The sequence below is a fragment of the Choloepus didactylus genome, chromosome 2, assembly GCF_015220235.1.
Source record: "Choloepus didactylus isolate mChoDid1 chromosome 2, mChoDid1.pri, whole genome shotgun sequence".
Lineage (NCBI taxonomy): Eukaryota > Metazoa > Chordata > Mammalia > Pilosa > Megalonychidae > Choloepus > Choloepus didactylus.
The window spans coordinates 90,456,676-90,480,499 of record NC_051308.1 but is presented as its reverse complement, the minus strand read 5'-3'; the positions used below and the strand labels follow the sequence as shown (position 1 = coordinate 90,480,499).

Here is a 23,824-nt window from a genome sequence, read left to right as displayed (position 1 = left end):
TGGGCTCTCTCTGTAGTATACACAAAATGTAATAAATTACGTTTCCTAAGTTGAGAGATTTTTAACATTTAGATTCAAATCTGAAACGATCATATTTGGTTTTTAAAAGGGTTTTGTCCAGCATGTTCAAAATGAAAGAGCAAATCAGTACTCAGAACTCCTTAAACCATACTGACCTTTGTATCTCCATTACGACTGAAAGACTTGGAACTATCCCTGATCCTAGAGCAGAGGTAGAACATGTCAAATCATTTGTGCTTCCACAATCTGAAGCCTTTCCCTTTAAAAGGAGATATCAGATGAGGATATTAGATGTTTGTCTTTTAAATTAAAAAGTAAACAGCAACTGATTTTCCTGGTTATTTACAATAGCAAGAAAGAAAACTATGAGTTCTGCATGCTGAAATGTGAAGAAGTAATAGAGATGCCTGCACCCCTCAAAGAAACATAAATCACATTGCACTGATTTTGATACAGAAAATGAAGGTACTTAGAAGTCACTTTAGAAGCCCCTTCCTAATATCCTGGCCTTACCATTTACTAGCTGTGTGACCCTAAGTAAATTACTTTAACTTTGTGTAGCAGTTTCCTCATCTATAAGGTAGGGATAATAACAATACCTATTTTATATGGCTGTTGTGAGGATTAAATGAGTTAATATATTTTAAGCACTTAAAACAGGAACTAGCACATAGTTATAAGTGTTGCTGTTTTTGTTACTATTAATTTTGCATTGGCTAGCTAGGAATTAGCTCTATAGTATTTCTTCTAGGACTTAAAAAACAGCTATTAGAGATCACAGTTTTGGTCTTTAGGGCTCCGGAAGCTTTTAGAAAAAGCTCTTTGTCTTTGCGCTGGTTTGGGAGGCGTGTATTTGTTTGTTGTGTTTGTGTTTCTGGTAGGTAGACTCAGAAAGGCCTTAGCAAAGTCATATATTGGCAAGTGAATTATTGGGTCGTGTCTAGGAGTGGCCCAGGGGAGGGGGATAAATTACTCTGTGTAACTTAACAAGCCTAGAAAAGTGAAAATGTGGAATAGTTTAGGAAATACTTTCAGAGTGGAGAGAGAACAGTGTAACAGATTGAATCTGTATTAATCATACAGTGAATTGCTCAGAGAGTGAGTACATCACACAAATAGTTTGTACTAGGGTATGTAACAAGTGTAATTACTAGGTTCTTCTCTTAAGTTACCTTAATTAGACAAGAAAAAATTTTTGTTCATCCTTGGTGGACTTGTTGAGAGTGAACCATTCATACAGTACCAGTTGGCAAATTAATATTAAGCAACAGTATAATATTGATTTTCAGAAATTAAATTTCTGACACAGCTTTATTACTTTAATAATTCTAGCAATCTGGTGCCCTAGCTGATGTGCTACTTTGCCAGTATCCTCCAGATTCTGGAAAACAGTAATTACACTACCTGGAAATCAAGTTGTCATTTTTAGTTTTCCAAAAGTTGTTGTCCCCAAGCATGTTGAGTTTTAGTCTAAATTTGCCTTGAGATGTGAAGTCATGATGGAAATGACAACAAATTCACAACTCATAGTGTGACTGGCCTCATTGCTCTCATGTTTATGTCCCTTTTAAAATTGGTTGGCATCCATGATTTGGTTTGATCTATGCTTGCTCCCCTTTGCCAACCTGTATATTCCTAACCCATATTGGAACTTAACTAAAATGTTATTTAAACATTTGGAATACAGGCAGATTTTTTTTTTCCACAGAGACTTGGTAGATGAGGCTAAAAACTATCTCCTATTGCCTCAAGAACGGCCCCTAATGCAGGGACCAAGGACAAGACCACGGAAACCTATCCGATGTGGAGAAGTGCTCTTTGCAGGTTTGGATCTTAGTTTACTGTGATTACTGGACTGAAACCAAATCATTTCACTTGTGAAAAATTATATGAATACTTTTTTGTACAGCTATGATATCCACTGTCAAAAGGAACACATAGTAAGTCTGAGGTTTGCAAGTCTGACAGCAAGTAGCTTGACTCTGAATCTGTGACCCAACACTGGTATTCTCCAAGAGTGCTTTATTTTTATGTATGTTTTTATAAATCTAAAAAATGTTGTCCAGTAGATGCTTTGTTGATATGACTCATGTTCATTAATTTATATACCAGTGTTCCAGTTGCCACATAATTACAGGGAGCTGTGAAAAACATCTTACATAAAACAGTTACTCTGTCCTAGCTCTATTAATCCTGTACCCAAGACGATTTGCTGTATCATTTTGCTCCTACGCTCTGACGCTAAAGCTCTGAGATCTTTCATACCCAGATACTTCACGTGTCCATGTAAAGTCAGCTCTCTTGTTCACCTGAATAACAACTTTCTCACTGTTTAATAAAACTTCTCTTGCCCTTCAATTTTTTTTTTTTTCAAATACTGATTATTGGAGCTAGTAGAAGCGTAATATAGTCTTTGTGTTTAAGCTCCCAACTTTCAGTAATTTTATGGCTCTTTGGATATGGGCATCCTCCAATTCTCTTGTCTCATTTTTATATGTGAAGCATTCTATTCCTTCTCATCAGAGAATTTCATGCCGTTGTTAGGGGATAGTATCCTTTCCCGTCAGTCTACCCACTTAACTTGCCTATCTTTTTTCTCTCCAATTTAAATTTCTCTTGGCATGTGGGAGATGTATTTCCCCCTATATTTTTAGAATGGAAATTTGATAATTTATGTTTTGATATCTTTTTAAATTTTTGCATCTATATTTCTTCATGTGTCAGATTGTAGTATTTTCTCCAAAAGAAAATTGTTGCCAATTTTCTTTTTCTCTCTAATCCTCACCTTGCTTTTTTCTTTCTCTTTTGGAAGCATTTCTTCATTCTTGTTTTAGATTTCAAGCTTAGTAATTAATTCACCATGCAATGAATTTTCCTATACTGCAGTGTTCTAATGTCTCTTATTATTCACAGATTTATTCTAATATTCTTATTTCCTTCTGTTGTTTTCCTTACTATATATGCATGCACATATGCATGTTCATGTGTGCATCTGGGATCATACACACTTGCAAGCCCACAACTACACACATCTGCATTCTTGCTCCTTCATACCAGTCTATAGTTACCGAAGATTGGTGAATAAATTCATTGTCAGATCTGGTTAAGCTCACGAGGAAACCTATATAACATTTATTTAGCTTTCGTGGTTAGACTAGAGAAATTATATTTTTATATATGAAAGTATTCTGTTGTGCCAGCTCCCCATACATGTGAGAATGCCATAGATAACGTCAGAGCTTCTGTTTCCCCATTTTGAAAGCTTGTTGTCTATTTTTTTAAAATTAGAAAGCCACAAGATCTGATTATTTGGTATCTGTGGCTTTGTTATGTCATGTTGGTTTCAGGGATTCTAGTAATATGAAGATATATTAACTGTCTTATTTGGCTGACTGTCAGTTTTAATACCTGAAGTAGAGAAGTGACAATACATTACTGTTTCACTGACCTCAGAATATTCTGGCAATGATTGGAAACAAGTTTAAGAAAGAGGAAAGTATAACGAGAACTCTGGGGAAATTACAACAGGTAAAAACTTCCCTGTAATCAAAACAGAGAGCTACACCCAAATAGGTATGTAGAAGTACATTCAAGTTCCAGGGTCTTTTCTGGATTTAGTGGGGCACCAATCCAGTGGTACTAGACTGAGTTCCTTTGGGAATGCTGAGAGACAATTATGTAGTTTCCTTTCATTAGAAATTTAAACTTGACTTCTCTTAAATTATTCAGTAACAGTCATCTTTATCCTGCTTGTTCCTATCATACTTCCCCAATATGACATCATTATAAATTATCAAGTGACATGTTGTCAATGTGTGACCTTCTTGACAAAAATCTCATTTGCCTCTTTCAATTAAATCATGGCATCAATTAAACCATACTTTGTCTTCTTTAGAAGCCAGTTAAATAAGATCAATTTTATGGTCTTAAACTCTGACTAGTACTCTCGTAATTGCATATTGCTGATTGGCTATATATCTGATTCCTCCACTATATTGTTAACTACTTGAAGTCAAGGACCATTTATAATTTATTTTTATATTTTCCAGATTGTGTGGCAATCTTGTCAGAGTAAGCATTCAATAAAGATTAGTTGAATGATGTTGATCCTGAGGAACCCTAGTAAGAAATTAGCATGATTATCATGATTAATGGAAAAAGAAAAAATGGAAAGCACATTCCAGTAGCAATAGTGAATTACTCTACCCAATTTTAAGACTTAGAATAAAGATAGGTTAAATTAGACAGTTTAATGTTGTCAGAGATAGATACATAGATCAGTGGAACAGAATAAAACATCCAGAAGTAGATCCATACATACATGGGCAACCGACATTTTTTTTTAAGAGAATTTATTTTTAAATGACACTTTTGTTTTTCTGGTTATAAAAGTGAATACACATACAGTATGGAAATTTTGATTAATGTGGAAAAATATAAAGAAAAGTGAAATCATCTGTCACCTTATCTTACACTGTTAAGATTTCCATTTTCATTTGTAGAGAAAATCCATTAGGTAGTTCCTTTACAATTGGTATTGGTTTTCTCTACTTTCTCAATCTTTTTATATTATCTAGAATCTGAACTTCCTTCTTAAGTGATACTACTCACTGACATGATTTTAGATCTTGACCTGTCTGTCTCTTCTTAAAACTTAGTCCTTGGTTCATTTTGGTTTTATTGCAATTTTGTTTTTATTATTTTTGGAATGCTGAGTCACCAGTTCTCACTTAACTCTTGGAAAATTGAGTTTTCCTGTCTTCTTGACTCTGTGGAAATAAACACTAGAAGCCTAAGATCAAAATCTATAAATATAGTAGTTTTGACTTAGGAGCATTTGATTCCTATTGATATCTTTGTTTTGGGCTTTTCCTTTTGTTTTCAATTAGCCTTCTTGATGCTTATCAATAATTACGTGTTTCTGTTACGTTTTTATTGTTCAAGCTCAATGAACCTTATTCCAGATTCTTTCTGAAAGGTGCCTTCTTTAGAGTAACACTTCTTGATCAAATCTGACTTTGAAGTAATTCTTTTTAAAGTTAACATATCACATACATAAAGCGTATGTTCCCCTTTCTACAAAATTTTTTCTTAGATACGTTGTTTAACTCAAATTGACAGTTCCCAGGGAAAGGACTATACATATACTTAATTTTTCTCAGTACAGTTTACTCAGCTAGTAGTAATCAGTTGACTAGTTCTATCCCAGCTATGCCATCACTTGCTGTCTTGGAAAACATAATGCACATAAAATCACCACGAGGCAGTAGAATTGAGCAGCCCTTTCCTTTTCATACTTACTTAGGCCTCAGTAAAGAGTTAAATTTGGTTTCCTTGAGGCCTGTTTTTTTTTTGACCTTGGCATCAAAGAACACAATATATAAAATGATATTAATTTGATCTGAAGTCATGTAATCCAGTAAAAAGCTGGTTATGTCTTCCATTATCAAATTGTGCCTGAGATATAGTGATTAGTTTGCATTATTTATCTCAAATGCTTTTAACTCTCACATTTGCAGCAAAGTTTTATTTTAGAATTTAGGATGCTTTCCCTGATGTTGAAACTCCTTACATATATTCTAAAACAGAATTCAAATTTAAGCTAATTAATTTTCATGGAATTAACTATGTTTTAGTATTAGTTGGATATCATGATTTAAAATTAAACAATGATAAAATAAAATTTATATAGCATATTGAGATTTGAAATAAAATCCACTTACTGATCCCTTTAGAAGTTTATAAACATTATTCCCATTTTAGTCTGGCTCAGGAAGTTACATGAGACACCCCTAGAACCAGCAGTTTTCAAATGTTTTGAGGTATCTTTCAACTTCATTTTTCATACTCCAGAATCCTAGTTTTTATTTTGGATTGATATAGGGATGATTTAAAAGAATAAGAAATGAAAGGTATCTGCCATAACCACACTTTTTTTCAGGTGGCACTCAGAGAAGCTCTATGGAACACAGTTTTAAAACTGTTGTTCCAAGTATTACTCATTTATGAAAAATGTAATTTCTTCAAAATGTTTTCTGATCTTAATTGTCATGTTGGATAGTTTAGAATTTGGTACAGACTGCGATTTAAACAGCTTGTAAAATATTTTAAAATAGAAATCATGTGAAGTTTCATACTATTTTTAATCACAAAGGGCCCTATTAAGAGATCATGAGTAGATGAGCCTAAGTCTGTCTACCCTGATAGAGTAAAAGAAAAGCAGGCTTCTGAGTTTTAGTCCTTCTTTTAGCTTTTGATAACACATTACATTATGTATCATCTTATACTTTAGAAAACGGTTCCATACATATATATTATTTCACTTTTTAAATTTTATTCCTCATTTTACAAATGAAGAAACTGGTTCAACAGGAATTTACAGAATTTACCCAAGATCACATAACTAGTAGAGACAATACTTAACTCCAGTTTTCTAACTAAATTCAGTATTCTATCCATTATTTACTATATTACCTTCCAATATTATTTGAATTGGTATCTTTGTCCTTCTCTGTAATATGGACATAATAATAACTTACTTAGAAAATTGAATATTATAACAATCCCAGTGGAACACATTAAAATCAAAACCTATGTTTTGACCTACTTGTAGGGACATTTGGTAAGTCCAAGCATTCTGTCACAATTTAAAGGTTAGCAGTAAGAGACACATTCTGTGCTTTAGGACATTTATGTATTTGCCTAACCATTTATTTCTGTTTACTTCCCCAGTTGGTGGTTGGTGCAGTGGAGATGCTATTTCCAGCGTCGAACGATATGATCCTCAAACCAACGAATGGCGAATGGTAGCTTCAATGAGCAAAAGGCGATGTGGAGTTGGGGTTAGTGTTCTTGATGACCTATTATATGCAGTAGGAGGCCATGATGGATCCTCTTACCTCAATAGTGTTGAAAGGTGAGTAAAGTCAACTTGCAATTTTTTCTCCACAGTTTTCATTTGAAATGTTAATTAGTAAGCCAATGTGACTATTGCTTCTATAGTATTGCATCTATGGCACTATTTGGCAGGCTAGACCCCTTAACATGACATATGATCTGATTTCTGCCTGTTTTTCTAGTCTCTCTCCCATGGCACACTACCATTCCCTAAACATGCTGCTGCAGACCAACCAAACTACTTTTAATTCCTTGGACACACCATCATCTTTCAAGCCTCTTTCCCTACATGAATTACAGGCTGTTCTTCCTGGAAAGTCTCTGCCCCTTAATTACCTATTATATTCTTACTTATCCTTTAAGATTCGAATGTTATATTTTACATAAAGTCTTTTCTGACTCCATACTGATGACTTAGTTTCTCATTCCTCTGCTCTATCATAAATATTTTGACCATACCTGTTCATATCATATTGTGCTATAAATGTTTGTTGAAACATCTTTTTTCCATGGTACCTACCCCCCATACCTAGCACATTGGAAATCTCTAGTAAGTGTTTTTTCAATAACTTTTTGCTCTTACATGCCCCTTTTTGTTTAGCTATGGGTCTGTGATTTACAGTGAATCTCAGTATTTCCCAAATACAAATATGAAATCTTGCAGCATGTCAGTATCTAGAGGTATACATGGTATAACTGAAAAAACAGAGGGATCAGCTCCATAGAAGAAAAGACAAACATAGAAACAAAAAAGCAAGCACACTTAAAAATAAACAATGGGTTAAAGAATAATTTAGAGAGGAAATGACTAAATATTTAAACAACTTAATAACAATTAAACCCATATATATCAAGATGTATGGGATTCAGCTGAGGTGTTACTTAGAGGCAAATTTATAAGCATCAAATTGATATGCATTCATTTGAAAATAAGAAAGATTGAACATAAATGGATCATGTTTTTAAATGAAGAAGTTATAAAAAGAGCAACCAAAACCCAAGAAAGTAGGAAGAAAAAATAAAGATTAAAAAATTAACGAAATTGAAAACAAATGAAATGTGATATAACCACAAAAAAGAGCAATATGTTAGTATATTTTTTAAACTAAAAATGAACGTACTCTGTGACCCAACAATTCTACTTCTCTTTATCCATTTACACAAAGAGAAAAACACAAGGGTAATCATGCTTTTATAACAAAATGTCAAAAACAACCTAAGGATACACCAATAGAAACATAATTAAATAATATATGGCACACGTAATATAACAAATATTATATAGTAGTTCAGTGGAATAGTCTAGAGGTGTATCTGTTAGCATGAACAGATTTCAAAAATATATTGAGAGGAAAAAAGACTTCGGAACAATACATATTGAATGGTATTATTTATGTAAAGAAAACATAAAACAATGTATATGTGAGTACATATATACCTATTTAAAAGAATTTTACTAAAAAGTCTTGAAGGATATATACCAAATCAAGATGTGAAGAGACCAAAATTGAGGTAGCACTCAAAGGGGACTTTAGCTTTATCTATAATATTCTTAAATTTTTAAAGAAAATATATTCCTATATAATGTGTTTAAATAAAAATGAATTTCAAAACATAAAAGCATTAAATTAGACTTTCATGTGCCTTAGTTTTTAATCAGTTCATATTTAGAGGAAAGAATGTATATCATATAAATTTTTTGATTTTAAATATGTAAGCATCACCACACTTCCTTTGTGTAATCCAAACTGTGCTCTTGATGTTTCCTTTGCAGATATGACCCCAAAACAAACCAGTGGAGTAGTGATGTGGCCCCTACAAGCACCTGCAGAACAAGTGTTGGTGTGGCAGTGCTTGGAGGCTTTCTCTATGCTGTAGGTGGCCAGGATGGTGTGTCTTGCCTCAATATTGTTGAGAGGTGATTTTTTTTTTAAGTCACATTCAGTTTTTTTTTTAAGGCTATCAAGGGCTCTTTAAAACAAACAGTTACAGCTAAATTTAGGACATTGGGGGGGGGTCCCTTTTTCAGTGGCTTTCCCATAGGTTTTAAGGAAAAGTTTTCAGTTGTATTAAGGTCTAGGAAGATGAAAGATATAACCCATTTTTTTAACCATGTGTCACACTGATTACTACTAAAATTGAAGTGTTGGAAATATATTTTAAATCACATTCTATATGTGATAATAAGCATATCACTTATGAAATCTGTTCTGCTTTTTCTCCCGGTTTACCCGGAATGTACTTAATACACAACTTTGCCCAGACCTTCTCTAAATAAATTAAGTAATAATACTTAGTCTAGCGTATCTTCTAAAGAACCTTAAGTATTGGGGACTTGGATTCTCATTAATTCTTGAGGTATAATTAGGGAAACCTGGATGGTCTGCCAAGGTCACTTTATACTTATTTACAAATAAGTTAATTTTGATGGAATAGATTCTGTTCTTAATTTCTTCCCCTGTCAGCTTGTCATTTCCTCCTGGAGATTAGATTTTTGAATTTTATGTGCTATGAGAGTGATAAGAACATACCATAGTTTATTCTCACTTGCAAAGAAAAACTTCATAACTCTTCAGAATTGTTTAATGGTATTTAGAACTTTGGTTACCACGTTTAAGTTGAAGAGCTTCACTTTGTCTTAAATAGAGGTAAAATTAAAGGTAACTCTTAACAGCTATGCCAGTTCCCATTTACCTCAAGTCACCTATTTCTCCACCTTCAAGACTCCATGCAGGCTCCTGTGGAAAACTGTGTGGCAGTTCCTCAGAAAGTTAAGTATAGAATTATCATATGACCTGTCAATCCCACTAGGGTATATATCCAAAAGAGTTGAAAACAGGGATTTGGACAGATATTTGTACATAGCAGCATTATTCACAATAGCCAAAATGTGGAGGGAACCCAGATGTCCCTCAACAGATGACTGGATAAACAAAAGCTGATATATACATACGATAGATACTTATTCAGTCATAAAAAAGGAATAAAGTTCTGATACATGCTACAACATGAACCTTGAAAACATCATGTTGAGTGAAATAAGCTAGACACAAAAAGGACACATATTGTATGATTTTTTTAGATGAAATAACTAGAAGATGCAAATTCATAGAGACAAAAACTAGATTAGAGGTGATAAGGGTTGGGAGGAACAGGATTTGGGGAATTAATGCTTAATTGGTACAGATTTGGGGTGATGGAAAATTTTGGTAATGGATGGTGGTGATGGTAGCACAACATTGTAAATGTAATTAATACCACTGAACTGTATACTTGAAAGTGATTAAAGTGAGAAATTTTATGTTGTATATATGTTACCACAATAAAAAATTAAAAAAAAAAAAAGCTATGCAAGAGATTTCTAAGAATATAGTAGCAGTGAGTGTAGTTTTTGTAATCTCTTCAAATCCCCACGTAAAAACAGAGAAAGAGAGAGCAAAACTAAAATAGATAGCAAAACCAAAAACCTTTGGGTAACATTTACAACAAAAAACTAAAAAAAAAGTATCCCCACAAATCCCAAAACCAAATGGGCAAAGAAAATTTACCAGTAGCCACAGACCTGCATAATATCGGTATCTGTTGCAGGAAAAAACAGACATGCAATCAGACATCTGACAGCTCTAGCCAATACATATTCACTGGAAAGCATAAAGGGACAATTTATGAACAGCAGCTGAAATAAGGGCTTTGCCCACTCTCACAGAGAGTAAGTGCAAGGGATTTGCAATGAGATCTAAAAGGGACTGGTGCTACTGTTCTGTGTGTTCTTTGTTGTGAGGGCTGTCCTGTGCATTGTAGGATGTTTAGCAGCATTTTTGACCTCTACTCACTAGATATCATTAGCACACTCCCAGTTGTTACAACCAAAAATGTCTCCAGGTATTGCCAGATGTCCTCTTTGGGGCAAATGTCCCTTTGGAGCAAAACCACTCCTGGTTGAGAACCAACTGGGCAAGAGCCATCCAGTTTGTAGGAACTCTGAAAACTGACCAGCCTGGATGCCTCCCAGGATAGAGCCCCACACTGAGAGAAAAAAAACTACTGCAAATATAATCAAATAGAGTAGAACAAAGAAAACAGATTCAATGAAAAGAGAAGGCCAAGATCAGTGAATAAACCAATGAATCTAAGGAGATAAGCTGCTATATTTTTTTAAATACCACATGAAAAAAACAAGAGGGGTCTCCATGAGGTTAGAAAATCTACCATGAACCACTCCTAAAAGTTCAGGAAAATTCATTTCATGTAAAAATGAGCAACAGAAAAGTATTGAGATTAGATCCCATACACATAGTTCATATAAAAAAGAGAATAAGCAGCAGAATATAGATTTGTTTATCTTGAAAATGGTAAAGTGAAAGAAAAAAGGCGTGTATTCTGCCCTTCTTGTGTGAACTATGTCACATATTAATTGGATAACCAAACAGTAGATAAGATGATTTTTTTATAAAGGATTTCCAATAAAAGAAAATCAATGGCTCTCTTGCCCTGCTATCCAAGATGCCAAAAGGAAAGAAGGTCAAAGTAGAAAAAGGTGGCCCCAACCCCTGCTATCATGAAGAAGCAGGAGGCCAATATGGTGGTAAATTCCCTGTGAGCAAAGGCCCAAGGATTCTAGCATTGGGCAGGACATCCAGCCCAAAAGGGACCTCACCCACTTTGCCAAATGGCCCCACTACATCCGACTGCAGCGGCAAAGGGCCATCCTCTACAAGCAGCTGAAAGTACCCCCCACCATCAACCAGTTCAAACAGGCCTTGGACTGCCAAATAGCTACTCAACTGGATAAGCTGGCCAACAAATACAGACCAGAGACAGAGAAGGGAAGAAGCAGAGGTTGCTGGCCTAGGCTGAGAAGAAAGCTGGTGGCAAAGGGGATGTCCCCACTAAAAGGCTGCCTGCTCCTAGCAGGAGTGAACACTGTCACCATCTTCGTGGAAAACAAGAAGGCCCAACTGGTGGTGATTGCACATGACGTGGAGTCCATCGAGTTAGTTGTCTTCCTGCCCACCTTGTATCATAAAATGGGGGTCCCCTACTGCATCATCAAGGAGAATGCCAGGCTGGGGTGGCTCATCCACCATCTCCTTCATATAGGTTAACTTGGAAGACAAAGAGCACTAGCTAAGCTGATAGAAGCTATTAGGATCAATTACAATGACAGATATGATAAGATCCACCATCACTGGGGAGTCAGTGTCCTGAGTCCAAAATCTGTGGCTCTCATTGCCAAAGGCAAAGGCTAAAGAACTTGCCATTAAACTGGGTTAAATGTGCACAGTTGACTTTTCTGTACATAAAAATAAAAGTTCTCCTTCAAAAAAAAAAAAAAAGAAAGAAAAAATAAATGATAGAATATCATCAATTTGCAACACTCAATAAATTAATGGATCTAGACATTGATAAATAATAGCAGCTAACATACTACCATCCATAATCTTGACAAAGGGACCAAACATGGTTTGATCAAACTTCTGGATCCAGCTACCAATTTGCAACATGCAGGGGACAGAGCAACTTGTTGAACAGTACTATGAATGTGCAATCAACCAAATCCATACTGAGGAGGAAGGTGCAGGCCAAATGCTCTGGGTTCTAAAACAGATTATTTGCAAGGGAAAAAAAAAAATGGAATGGAGGGAAAACCTGTAGATAAAGAGAGACTTTAAAAATACAAAAAAAAACATTTTTTTTTTTTTAAATGGGTAAGACTAAAGTATCTGAGGATGCACACTTGGGTGATGAAACTACAGAGAAACACAAAGAAGTTCCTGTAAAAGTCAGGATAATGGTTACTTTTGGGGGAGGAGGACATTGGGATGGGAAAGGGTCACATAGAAGGGCTTTCTCAGAGTGGCAGGCAAAGTTCTTTTTCTTGACCTGGGTGGTGGTTACAAGTATGCTTTCCTTATAATAACTCATTAAACTATATATATGTTTTGTGTGACTTTCTGTATCAGTGTTTTACAATAAAAAAGTAGAAAATATACAACTATGCAAAAAGATTTCTCCTAAGTATAATGTAGTAGGTGCTATAGCCATCATTCCCACTAAAACTAGGAAAAAAATGATAAATTACAAATATGTATTAAAAGACCTCAGAGACATGTGAAAGTAAAGAGAGCTAGATGAATAAAATTGCAGCGAAGAAGGAGCCCATTTTATGTGAGCTGAGTTCATTGGCTGTTTTCTTCCCTGGGGACATTTGCGAAGAGACTGGACACAGCTGAAGACATAATTAGTGAACTTGAAGACAGATTAATAGAAAATATCCAAACTGAAGAACATACAGGAAATAGAATAGAAAGAACAGACTATAGATGTTCTGTTTCATGGAACAGAAACAATCAAACACGCACATAATTGGAGTCCCTGGAGGAAAGAACAGAGTGATCAGAGCAGAAACAATATTTGGAGGTAGAATTGCTGAGAATTTCCCAAAAGGAAGGAAAGACAAACTTTATACAAAGTGTATGAACCTCAGGAAACCTTCCTTGATTACCATGGCCTTTCTCCTGGGCTTCCATTCTCTAGGATTTATATTTCTGCCTGCTTTCATTTGTATGAGTTAATATATGTTTTATATTCTTTCTTGGAATCTCTTTGGAGGCTTTTCATTAGTATGTGCTCTGTCTCCCTCACTTGCTCCTTAAGAACAGGGGCTATTTTTAGTACATTTCTTTTCTATTTCCTTGTAATAGTTGGTATAAGTTGCTGTACAGTAGTTGCTTAATAAAGGTTAACATACTGAAAAAAAATTTCCATACTGTAATGTAATGCAGTATTTCAAGTGATGTTTTTGTCATATTTAATTGATATATTTAATTCTGAACTCTAGTAATATGTCAATCAAGGTCCAGTAAGGAAAACAGAAATCATACTAGTTCTGTCAATAGAGAGAATGTAATATGAAGAATTGACTAACAGATACTGAAGGGCTGAAAAAATGAAAAGGGGACACTGAGGTAACTGTAGGATACCTAGAGCTGGGAAAACAAAGGAAAGAGATTAGAGTTAGAGAGCCTAGAAGCTTGGAGGAGAGGCCCTGCAGAGCTAAGCCCATCTGCACCTGAGGAAGGGGCACAGGCAAGCTGCCGCATAGAGTTCAAATAAGGTGTCCTGCACATCTGTGACTCAGACCTCCATAAAAGGATATATGCCAGGCTCATTTGAGCAGATTGCATCTTCCAAAAATAACGACAACAGTATCTCCCATCCTACATACAATATGAAGACCTTTTGACATTCTTCTTATTGAGAGGTAGGGTCTGTTTTCTCCCCTTGAATCTGGGCTGGCAAAGTAGTACTATGTGACTGCTGAGGCCTTCAGTTGGATCTCTTGGGGCATTCATTTTTAAAGCCTGGAGCAGTCATGGAGTGGCCATGCTGTAAAGAAACCCAAATTAGCCTGTATAGACAGGCAACGTTGAAAGGCCCTGAGAAAGACTACATGAAGCAAGTTACTCAGTCAGCCCCTAGCTTCTTCAGCCTCCTGCTGTTCCAGCTCCACCCATCATTTGACTGCAACAACAAGAGTCTTGAGCACTTCCCGAATTCCTGACCCATAGAAACATGAGAGTTAATAAAATGATTATTGTTATAAGTCACTGAGTTTGGGGTTGATTTTTACACAGCAGATAACTGGAATACTGGCAGTGTTACCGCAGGAGTGCAGAGGAGGTGCCCCACTGAGCCATGACTTAGGTTTCCCAGAGGGTTCAATGAGGCTAGTTAGGGGAGCACTGAGAAAAGACTAGAAACTGAAATCAACTAGTGTGCTGGTTTGGATTTGTTATGTACCCCATATAAGAGTATGGTCTTTTAATCCATTCTTACGAGGGCAGACCTATTGTGGGTGGAACCTTTTGATTAGGTTGGTTCCATGGAAATGTGACCTACCCAATTGAAGGCAGAATATTTTGATTAGATTATTTCCATGGAGATGTGACCTGCCCGTTTAAGGAGGGTCTTAATTAGTTTACTGGAGTCCTTTAAGGAGCTCATAGAGAGAGAAAGCTCAGAGAAGCTGAGAGAAACATTTTGGAGGGAAGTCAAGATATGTAATCCAGAGTTTGCCCCTGAGAGAAGCTAAAAGAAAAAACACCCAGAGACATTTTGGAGACAGCCATTGAAACCAGAGTCAGGAGAGAAGCTAAGAGATGAAATCCAGAGTTTGCCCTGAGAGGCTAAGGGAAGACTCTCAGAGACACAGAGACAAAAATGCCCTGGGAGGAACAGCAAGGACACAGAAGCCCAGAGACATTTTGGATAGAAGGGCCAGCAGACATCACCATGTGCCTTCCCATGTGACAGAGGAACCCCGATGCCATCAGACTTTCTTCAGAGTCAAGATATCTTTCTCTGGATGCCTTAATTTGGACATTTTCATGGCCATACAACTGTACATTTATGAACTAATAAACCCCCATTGTAAAAGCCAATCCATTTCTGGTATTTTGCATTCCAGCAGCTTTAGCAAACCGTAACAACTGGTATAATCAGGCTGAAGGGAAATTGCTGAAACGACACTGAGAGGGACAGCAAACAAACAGAAAGGAGCAAGTCCCTCTTTCCTCCTCAAGATTTCCAGTGACTATTCTTTCCTTTTGGCAGAATGTCACAGAGAGCCAGCTGGCAAGGGAGAATGTTATTCACAGAGTTCTAACCCCAGCATCGTAAGTCAGGGTATGGAAAATAGCTACATAGAAACAGCTGTATAGAAAACAGCTTAATAACTGGCACAGGCACAAATTTTAAGATTCTTTTTCCTAATAACTAATATGTTAGATTCTCACTGTGCATTTGACTACAGCAAGTCTGTGTATCTAATAAATTTAGAGTAATTACAGAACCTTATGAAAATGAATTTACTTAATAAAAATATGCATGTAGTCTTTGGTGTCTCTCACTGTAGGTATGATCCAAAGGAGAACAAGTGGACCCGAGTGGCTTCTATGAGTACCAGACGACTAGGTGTGGCAGTGGCTGTGTTAGGAGGGTTTTTATATGCTGTAGGTGGCTCTGATGGGACATCTCCGCTCAACACAGGTTAGTCCCTTCTGAAGTCAGTCTGTTTTCTCCCAAACATTTTCCTTAGGAGAGTCTCCTACAAAAAAAGTGTAAAAAGTCCAGGTTATCCTATAATTTATTATGAAAATGTTTTATTTTCTTTCTCGGAGAGTGCAACTCTCAGCTCTTCCTCAACTCTTTCTGTAGCCATGGTCTTCTAGTACATGTACAAAATATTTCTTTCCCTCTTCACTGTACAAGCTGCTGGAAATTTATAATGAAGACCTATTTTCTGAATATATTTCCCTTCCTTCACCAACACTATTCCCTTTTTTAAAACAAAAACAAAAACAAAACCCTCTATATTGTAATCTAAAAATGAATTAAAACTTACAGCTAGAAACTGGTTTACTCATTAGTCCTTTCTATTTAGAGAGAATGGGCATTTTTGCATTAAGATATTATCAGTGTGCCTCTTAACATCAGATTCGATGTCACCTCTTGTCTTCCCTTAGTGACTTAGAATGCAGTAGGCTATGGGAAGAAAGTGTAAGCGTACAGAAGTTGTCTCTGTTAATAAATTATTAGTACCAAAAGGGGCTTAAAGATCATATAGTCCAGTCCCCTCATTTAAAGATGTGTGAGGCTGAGGGTCACCTAGCTAATTAGTGATATAGCCAGAACTATAAAATAAATGTCTTGCCTCCAACACATGTGCTTTCTTCCATGCCGTACCTAAAAGAAGCCAGTCCCTTATGAGTGTATGTAGTGCTGTCCAAAGTTATATAAGTTCTCAGAAGCAAATATCAGATTCCTTATTGAAAATATGTGCTATCATAAAGTTTGGGTGGCTATTAGGAAAACGAGAGGTGAGAGAAAATGGATGGATAGTCACTGTTTTTTTTCTCTTTTCCCTGCAGTGGAACGCTACAATCCTCAGGAAAACAGATGGCACACCATAGCCCCAATGGGGACCCGGAGGAAACACCTAGGCTGTGCGGTGTATCAGGATATGATCTATGCTGTAGGAGGTAGAGATGACACTACAGAGCTTAGCAGTGCTGAGAGATACAACCCCAGAACCAACCAGTGGTCTCCGGTGGTGGCTATGACATCCCGCCGTAGTGGAGTGAGTGCCTCCTACTACTTGCCTAGCTACTAAGGTTGAGAGCTTGGAAAATCAAGCACCAAGAGAGGGCTCTGAGGCAGAAGAGCTTTGATCTGAACAATATAAAACACTGGACAGTGAGGAGGTGAACTGATAATGCATAGGCGTTTTATTTTTCGGCTTCTTATCTGGTGCTAGTGGGGCGCTTTTAGGCGAAACAGCCCCTGCTAATTTTGTACTGGGAAAAAAATTTAATTTCTTTTGATTACTTTTATCTCAGGTAGTTAAATATCTTATATCCAATCATATCTTTAATAAGAGAATTAGTTTTTTATGATATATCCTCTATCAAGTGCTTCCCTGAAAGGTATCTCCTTGTTTTATCTACTACTTTATATCTAATAGAGACACCTATTCTTACCTAATGTTTCTAGCTAATATTGCAGGTAGTTAGCATACTAAGGCAAATGTTTAGTAAAAAACATATCTGGCCCCAACACCAGTCTGCATAAGCTGGTTTGAGTCTATTCCATCTTTAGCATAGTCTAGATCAGGCTGACCTATGTGATGTTGTAGGCCATGGATGACCTGTGACTTCAAGAGACTTCCAGGGATGTGGTATAGAATTCAGCCATCCTGGAACATTTATTTCAGAGTAAAAATGTACCCATAAACCACTAGTCCTATCAGGTGTCTGTCATTATAAGACACATCCACAACAGGTAGGGAAACCAAGCAGTAAGTAAAGACTGTAATCTGAGAATGGATATCTAAGAGAGGGAATTCTGGTTTGCATAAACCAGGGAGCACTGCTAGAAGGCTTCAACAAGTCAAAGCATTCACACATCTATGGCCCTTATTGCTGGTAATAGCTCCTTTTACACATTCCTTGTGTTTTCACTGCTATGTTCTGTTAATTGTATTTTCACTCATTTAGCAAACATTTATTAAGTGCCCACTCATACTGGGAAAGCAAAAATGAGTGTGACATGGGCCCTCTCCTCAGAAGCTCCCAATTTAGTGAAAGAAACTGAAATGCTTACAGCTAACTATAATAAATAAACCCTTTAGTAGCAACACGTGTTATAGAACATAGGAGAATGTGCTTTTGGGAAAGAGAGAATTGGAGGCAGAGAAGATATTTACCAGAGAAAGTCACATGTACTTAGGCTATGAAGGAAAAATAGGGTATCCTGAAAGAGGGAAAGAAAACTCTGCCAGGGAACAACATGTGCAAAAGTATAGAGGTGTGACAAATGCATGGTATTTTTCACGGACTGGCAGTTAATCCAGTATTACTTCACCACAAGGATTCATTAAGAGGAGGAAGGGAAAATACAGGAGGTGGGCTAGAAAAGTGGGCTAAGATGGATTTTTGGAGAGCCTGAATAACATAATAAGGACTTTAAGCTTATCTTTAGGCCATAGGGAGGCTTAGAAAATTTGTAAGGAGGAAAGTGACAGCATGGTCAGATCTGTATTTTAAAAAGAGAAATTTAGTGGCAATTTAGAGAGTGAATTAGAACAGGCAAATACCAGAGAAAGTGAGAGTAGTTTGGAGGTTTTTGCTCTCTCCCAAAGATTTTCCTTAAATTTAAGAAATACCTTTTGAACTCTGTGTAAGTATTCTAATTTAATGTATAATTTTATAGTTCCCGTAGTTTAATAGATTTTTGTGCCATTACATTTTTTCATTTGTGTTCAAGTAAGCCTGCATGTAAGGCGATAAAGAATTATCTTTTATTAGAGATTTGCTAGAAACCAGTCTAAATTTTCCCAGTAATTGTCTAGTTTCTTTAGCAGCCATTGTGTTTTGGTCCTGTAGGTTGGCCTGGCAGTGGTGAATGGACAGCTTATGGCAGTGGGAGGTTTTGATGGTACAACATACTTGAAGACCATTGAAGTTTTTGATCCTGATGCCAATACATGGAGGTAACCTTTAAGCTATGTTGTAAATCATCTCATTGCTGACTTGAAAATCACAGGCTTGAGATAGTCGATGACCATCAAAATCAGCATGGTCAGTACACTGAAGTACCTCTTGCAGTACTTTGAAAAGGGCTTGAAGTTACCCACATTTGATGCCTCAATTAGACGTGATGGTTATAAAGGGCTGACATCTTACAAAATTCTTCTCCTTGATAACTGTCCAGTTTTATAATTAGGGCTGGAAAAAAACATTTTAAAAAATCTCCTCATCATTTTCAGCTAAGGAAATTAAGGCACTAAGTTGCCTAAATGACTCAGTTCGAATCAGAACCTAGTTCTTTGCTCCCTGTCAACAAAGTTTTGATTGTTCTTGTGGGCAGCTTTATGCCCAAGAAAAACAAATTGTAGTTACTTTTTAAAAAAAAATAATAATTTATTTCATTTTAAAACCTATTTTTTACTTGAGCTTTTCAAATCAACTTAAATGTATTATCATTCTGTTCAAAATTTTAAGTCACTTTTAAGCACTGGGAGAGTACATCTTATTTAAGAGAATTTAACGAAGTTAAACTACATTTATAGGTTTAATTTTTACTTTGCTTATAATTCTTTGTCTAAAAAACTCTAATTACTTAGCAGTTCTTATAAATTCACATAAATCTGGTGACTCCTGTGTTTATTTATGTTTTTAAGCAAGTAAATTTTCAAATAAGCATTTGTTCTAAGAGCAATAGTGTGGCCTTATCTTTGGTTTTTGGTTTGCTTTGTTTTTCTTTTTTTTTTTAATAATTCAGTTTTATTGAGATATATTCACATACCATGTAGTCATACAAAGTGTACAATCAATTGTTCACTGTACCACCATATAGTTGTGTGGCCATCACCAAAATTAATTTTTGAACATTTTCATTACCATACACAAAAGTAATAAGAATAAAAATTAAAGTGGAAAAGAACAATTAAAGTACAAAAGAACACTGGGTGCTTTTTTTGTTTTGTTTTGTTTGTTTTTTGCCCCTGTTTTTCTACTCATCCATCCATACACTGGACAAAGGAGAGTGGGAGCCACATGGCTTTCCCAATCACGTTGTCACCCCTCATAAGCTACGTTGTTATACAATCGTCTTCAAGATCCAAGGGTTCTGGGTTGTAATTTGATAGTTTCAGGTATTTACTGCTAGCTATTCCAAGTCATTAGAACCTAAAAAAGGTTGTCTATATTGTGCATAAGAGTGCCCACCAGAGTGACTTCTCAGCTCCTTTTGGAATCTCTCAGCCACTGAAACTTATTTCATTTCACTTCACATCCCCCTTTTGGTCAAGAAGATGTTCTCCATCCCACGATGCTGGGTCCAGATTCCTCCCCAGGAGTCATATTCCACGTTGCCAGGGGTATTTACACTCTGGGTGTCAGATCCCACATAGGTGGGAGGGCAGTGATTTCATCTGCCAAGTTGCCTTAGCTAGAGAGAGAGGGCCACATCTGAGCAACAAAGAGCCATTCAGGAGGAGACACTTAGGCACAGTTATAAGCAGGCCTAGTCGCTCCTTTGCAGTAACAGTCATCCAAAGGGCAAGTCCCGTGATTGAGAGCTCAGCCCATCAAACCACCAGTCCCCTATGTCCGTGAGCACATCAGCAACCATCAAGGTGGGGAAGCCCAACACCCCTGCATTCTTTCCCAGCAATGTTCACATTAGTGGTAGCATATACTATTTCTCTCTTTGTGTCTGGCTTATTTCGCTCAGCATTATGTCTTCAGGGTTCATCCAAGTTGTCATATGTTTCACGACATCTTTCCTTCTTACTGCTGCATAGTATTCCATTGTGTGTGCATATACCACATTTTATTTATTCACTTATCTGTTGAAGGACATTTGGGTTGTTTCCATCTCTTGGCAATTGTGAATAATGCTGCTATGAACATTGGCGTGCAGATATCTGTTCGTGTCACTGCTTTCAGATCTTCCGGGTATATACCGAGAAGTGCAATTGCTAGATCGAAGGCTAACTCTATATTTAGTTTTCTAAGGAACTGCCAGACTGTCTTCCAGAGTGCCTGAACCATTATACAGTCCCACCAACAATGAATAAGAGTTCCAATTTCTCCAAATCCTCTCCAGCATTTGTAGTTTCCTGTTTATTTAATGGCAGCCATTCTAATTGGTGTGAGATGGTATCTTGTTGTGGTCTTAATTTGCATCTCCCTAATAACTAGCGAAGCTGAACATTTTTTCATCTGTCTCAGCCATTTGTATTTCCCCTTCAGAGAACTGTCTCTTCATATCTTTTGCACATTTTATAATTGGGCCATCTGTGCTATTGTCATTGAGTTATAGGATTTCTTTATATATGCAAGATACCAGTCTTTTGTCAGATAGATTTATCTATTTTTTTCCTTTGTTCCTTGTGCTTTGGGTGTAAGGTCTAGGAAGTGACTTCCTAATACAAGGTCTTGAAGATGTCTCCCTACATTATCTTCTACGAGTTTTATGGTACTGTCTTTTCTATTGCGGTCTTTGATCTACTTTGAGTTAATTTTTGTGTAGGGTGTGAGGTAGGGGTCCTCTTTCATTCTTTTGGATATGGATATCCAACTCTCCCAGCCCCATTTGTTGAAAAGACTGTTATGTCCCAGTTCAGTGGCTTTGGGGGCCTTATCAAGATCAGTCGGCCATAGATCTTGGGGTCTATCTCCGAATTCTCAGTTTGATTCCATTGATCAGTATATCTATCTGTGTGCTAGTACCATGCTGTTGTGGCTACTGTGGCTTTATAATAAGCTTCAGAGTCAGGAGTGTAAGTCCTCCCACTTCGTTTCTCTTTTTTAGAGTGTTTTTAGCAATTTGAGGCATCTTCTCTTTCCAAATAAATTTGATAACTAGCTTTTCCAAGTATACAAAGTAGGTTGTTGGAATTTTGATTGGGATTGCATTAAATCTGTAGATGAGTTTGGGTAGAATTGACATCTTAATGACATATAGCCTTCCTATCCATGTACATGGAATATTTTTCCATCTTTTAAGGTCCCCTTCTATTTCTTTTAGTAGAGTTACATAGTTTTCTTTGTATAGGTCTTTTACATCTTTGGTTAAGTTTATTCCTAGGTACTTGATTTTTTTAGTTGCTATTGAAAATGGTATCTTTTTCTTGAGTGTCTCTTCAGTTTGTTCATTTCTAGCGTATAGAAACATTACTGACTTATGTGCCTTAATCTTGTATCCCGCTACTTTGCTAAATCTGTTTATTAGCTCTGGTAGCTGTATCATCAGTTTCCCAGGGTTTTCCGGATATAAGATAATATCATCTGCAAAAAATGACAGTTTTACTTCTTCTTTTCCAATTTGGATACCTTTTATTTCTTTGTCTTGCTGCATTACCCTGGCTAGCACTTCTAGCACAATGCTGAATAACAGTGGTAACAGCGGGCATCCTTTCTCGTTCCTGATCTTACAGGGAAGGCTTTCAGTCTCTCACCATTGAGTACTATGCTGGCTGTGGGTTTTTCGTATATGTTCTTTATCATATTGAGGAAGTTTCCTTCAATTCCTACCTTTTGAAGTGTTTTTATCAAAAAAGGATGTTGGATTATGTTGAATGTTTTTTCAGCATCTATTGAGATGATCATTTGATTTTTCCCTTTTGATTTGTTAACGTGTTGTAATACATTGATTGATTTTCTTATGTTGAACCATCCTTGCATGCCTGGAAAGAACCCACTTGGTCATGGTGTATGATTTTTTTAATATGTCTTTGGATTTGATTTGCAAGTATTTTGTTGAGAATTTTTGCATCTATATTTGTCTTAGTTTGCTAATGCTGCAGAATGCAAAACACCAGAGATGGACTGGCTTTTATAAAAAGGAGGTTTATTTGGCTATACAGTTACAGTCTTAAGGCCATAAAGTGTCCAAGGTAACACATCAGTAATCAGGTACCTTCACTGGAGGATGGCAAATGGCGTCCGGAAAACCTCTGTTAGCTGGGAAGGCACGTGGCTGGCGTCTGCTCCAAAGTTCTGGTTTCAAAATGGCTTCTCCCAGGACATTCCTCTCTAGCAAGCTTGCTCCTCTTCAAATAACATCACTCACAGCTGCACTCCCTTTAGTCTCTTTGAGTCAGCATGTTTTATATGGCTCCACTGATCAAGGCCCACCCTGAATGGGTGGGGTCACACCTCCATAGGAGTATCCCACCCAAGTCACCACCCACAGCTGGGTGGGGCACATTCCAAGCAAATCTAACCAGCACCAAAACGTCTGTCCCACAAGATTGCCTCAAAGAATATGGCTTTTTCTGGGGGACATAATACATTCAAACCAGCACATTCCACCCCCTGGACCCCAGAAAAACATATTCTTTCCAAATACAAAATACATTCATCCCACAATACCACAGAAACTTAAATCATTTCAGTAACAATAGTTAAGTACAAGATTCCATCAAAATCAAATATAGGCGTGGTCAGTCCTAAGGCATACTTTTCCTTTAGCTTTGCATCTGTGAACTTAGAACAAGTTTTGTGCTCCCAATATACAAAGGAGGGACATTGATAGGATAAACATTTCCATTGCCATAAGGAGAAAGAGTAAGGAAAACAGGGTTAACAGGACCAAAACAGTTCCTAAAACCCACAGGACAAAGTCCATTAGATTTCAAAGTCCGAGAGTCATTTACAGAACAATGTTGCATCCTTGGGGCTTGAGAGAGCGGGAGCCTAACCCTTCCCAAGGGCCTTTTCTGCAGCCCGTTCCTCTCCAAATGCTTGGGTGAGTGCTCCAACATTTCCACACATTGGGGAGACCACCTTCTCGGCTCCACCCTCCTCAAACCTCGGGGCAGCTCCCGGATTCCCTT

General features: G+C 36.8%; 1 protein-coding gene and 1 pseudogene across 2 annotated transcripts in view; both read left to right on the top strand.

Annotated features, from left to right (window-relative positions):
• The window catches only part of KLHL20 (kelch like family member 20), an 89,544-nt gene that overhangs the window by 58,586 nt on the left and 7,134 nt on the right, over positions 1-23,824 (top strand). Inside the window, exons 6-12 of one of the 2 annotated variants that reach the window (XM_037825322.1) lie at positions 1,730-1,845; positions 6,754-6,937; positions 8,693-8,836; positions 9,642-9,689; positions 15,836-15,969; positions 16,851-17,059; positions 18,864-18,970. In XM_037825322.1, coding sequence (XP_037681250.1) covers positions 1,730-1,845; positions 6,754-6,937; positions 8,693-8,836; positions 9,642-9,689; positions 15,836-15,969; positions 16,851-17,059; positions 18,864-18,970 — 942 coding nt within the window. The remainder of the gene's footprint in view (positions 1-1,729; positions 1,846-6,753; positions 6,938-8,692; positions 8,837-9,641; positions 9,690-15,835; positions 15,970-16,850; positions 17,060-18,863; positions 18,971-23,824) is intronic. The other variant, XM_037825323.1, reaches the window with a different exon arrangement.
• On the top strand, positions 11,422-12,192 carry LOC119526336 (annotated as a pseudogene).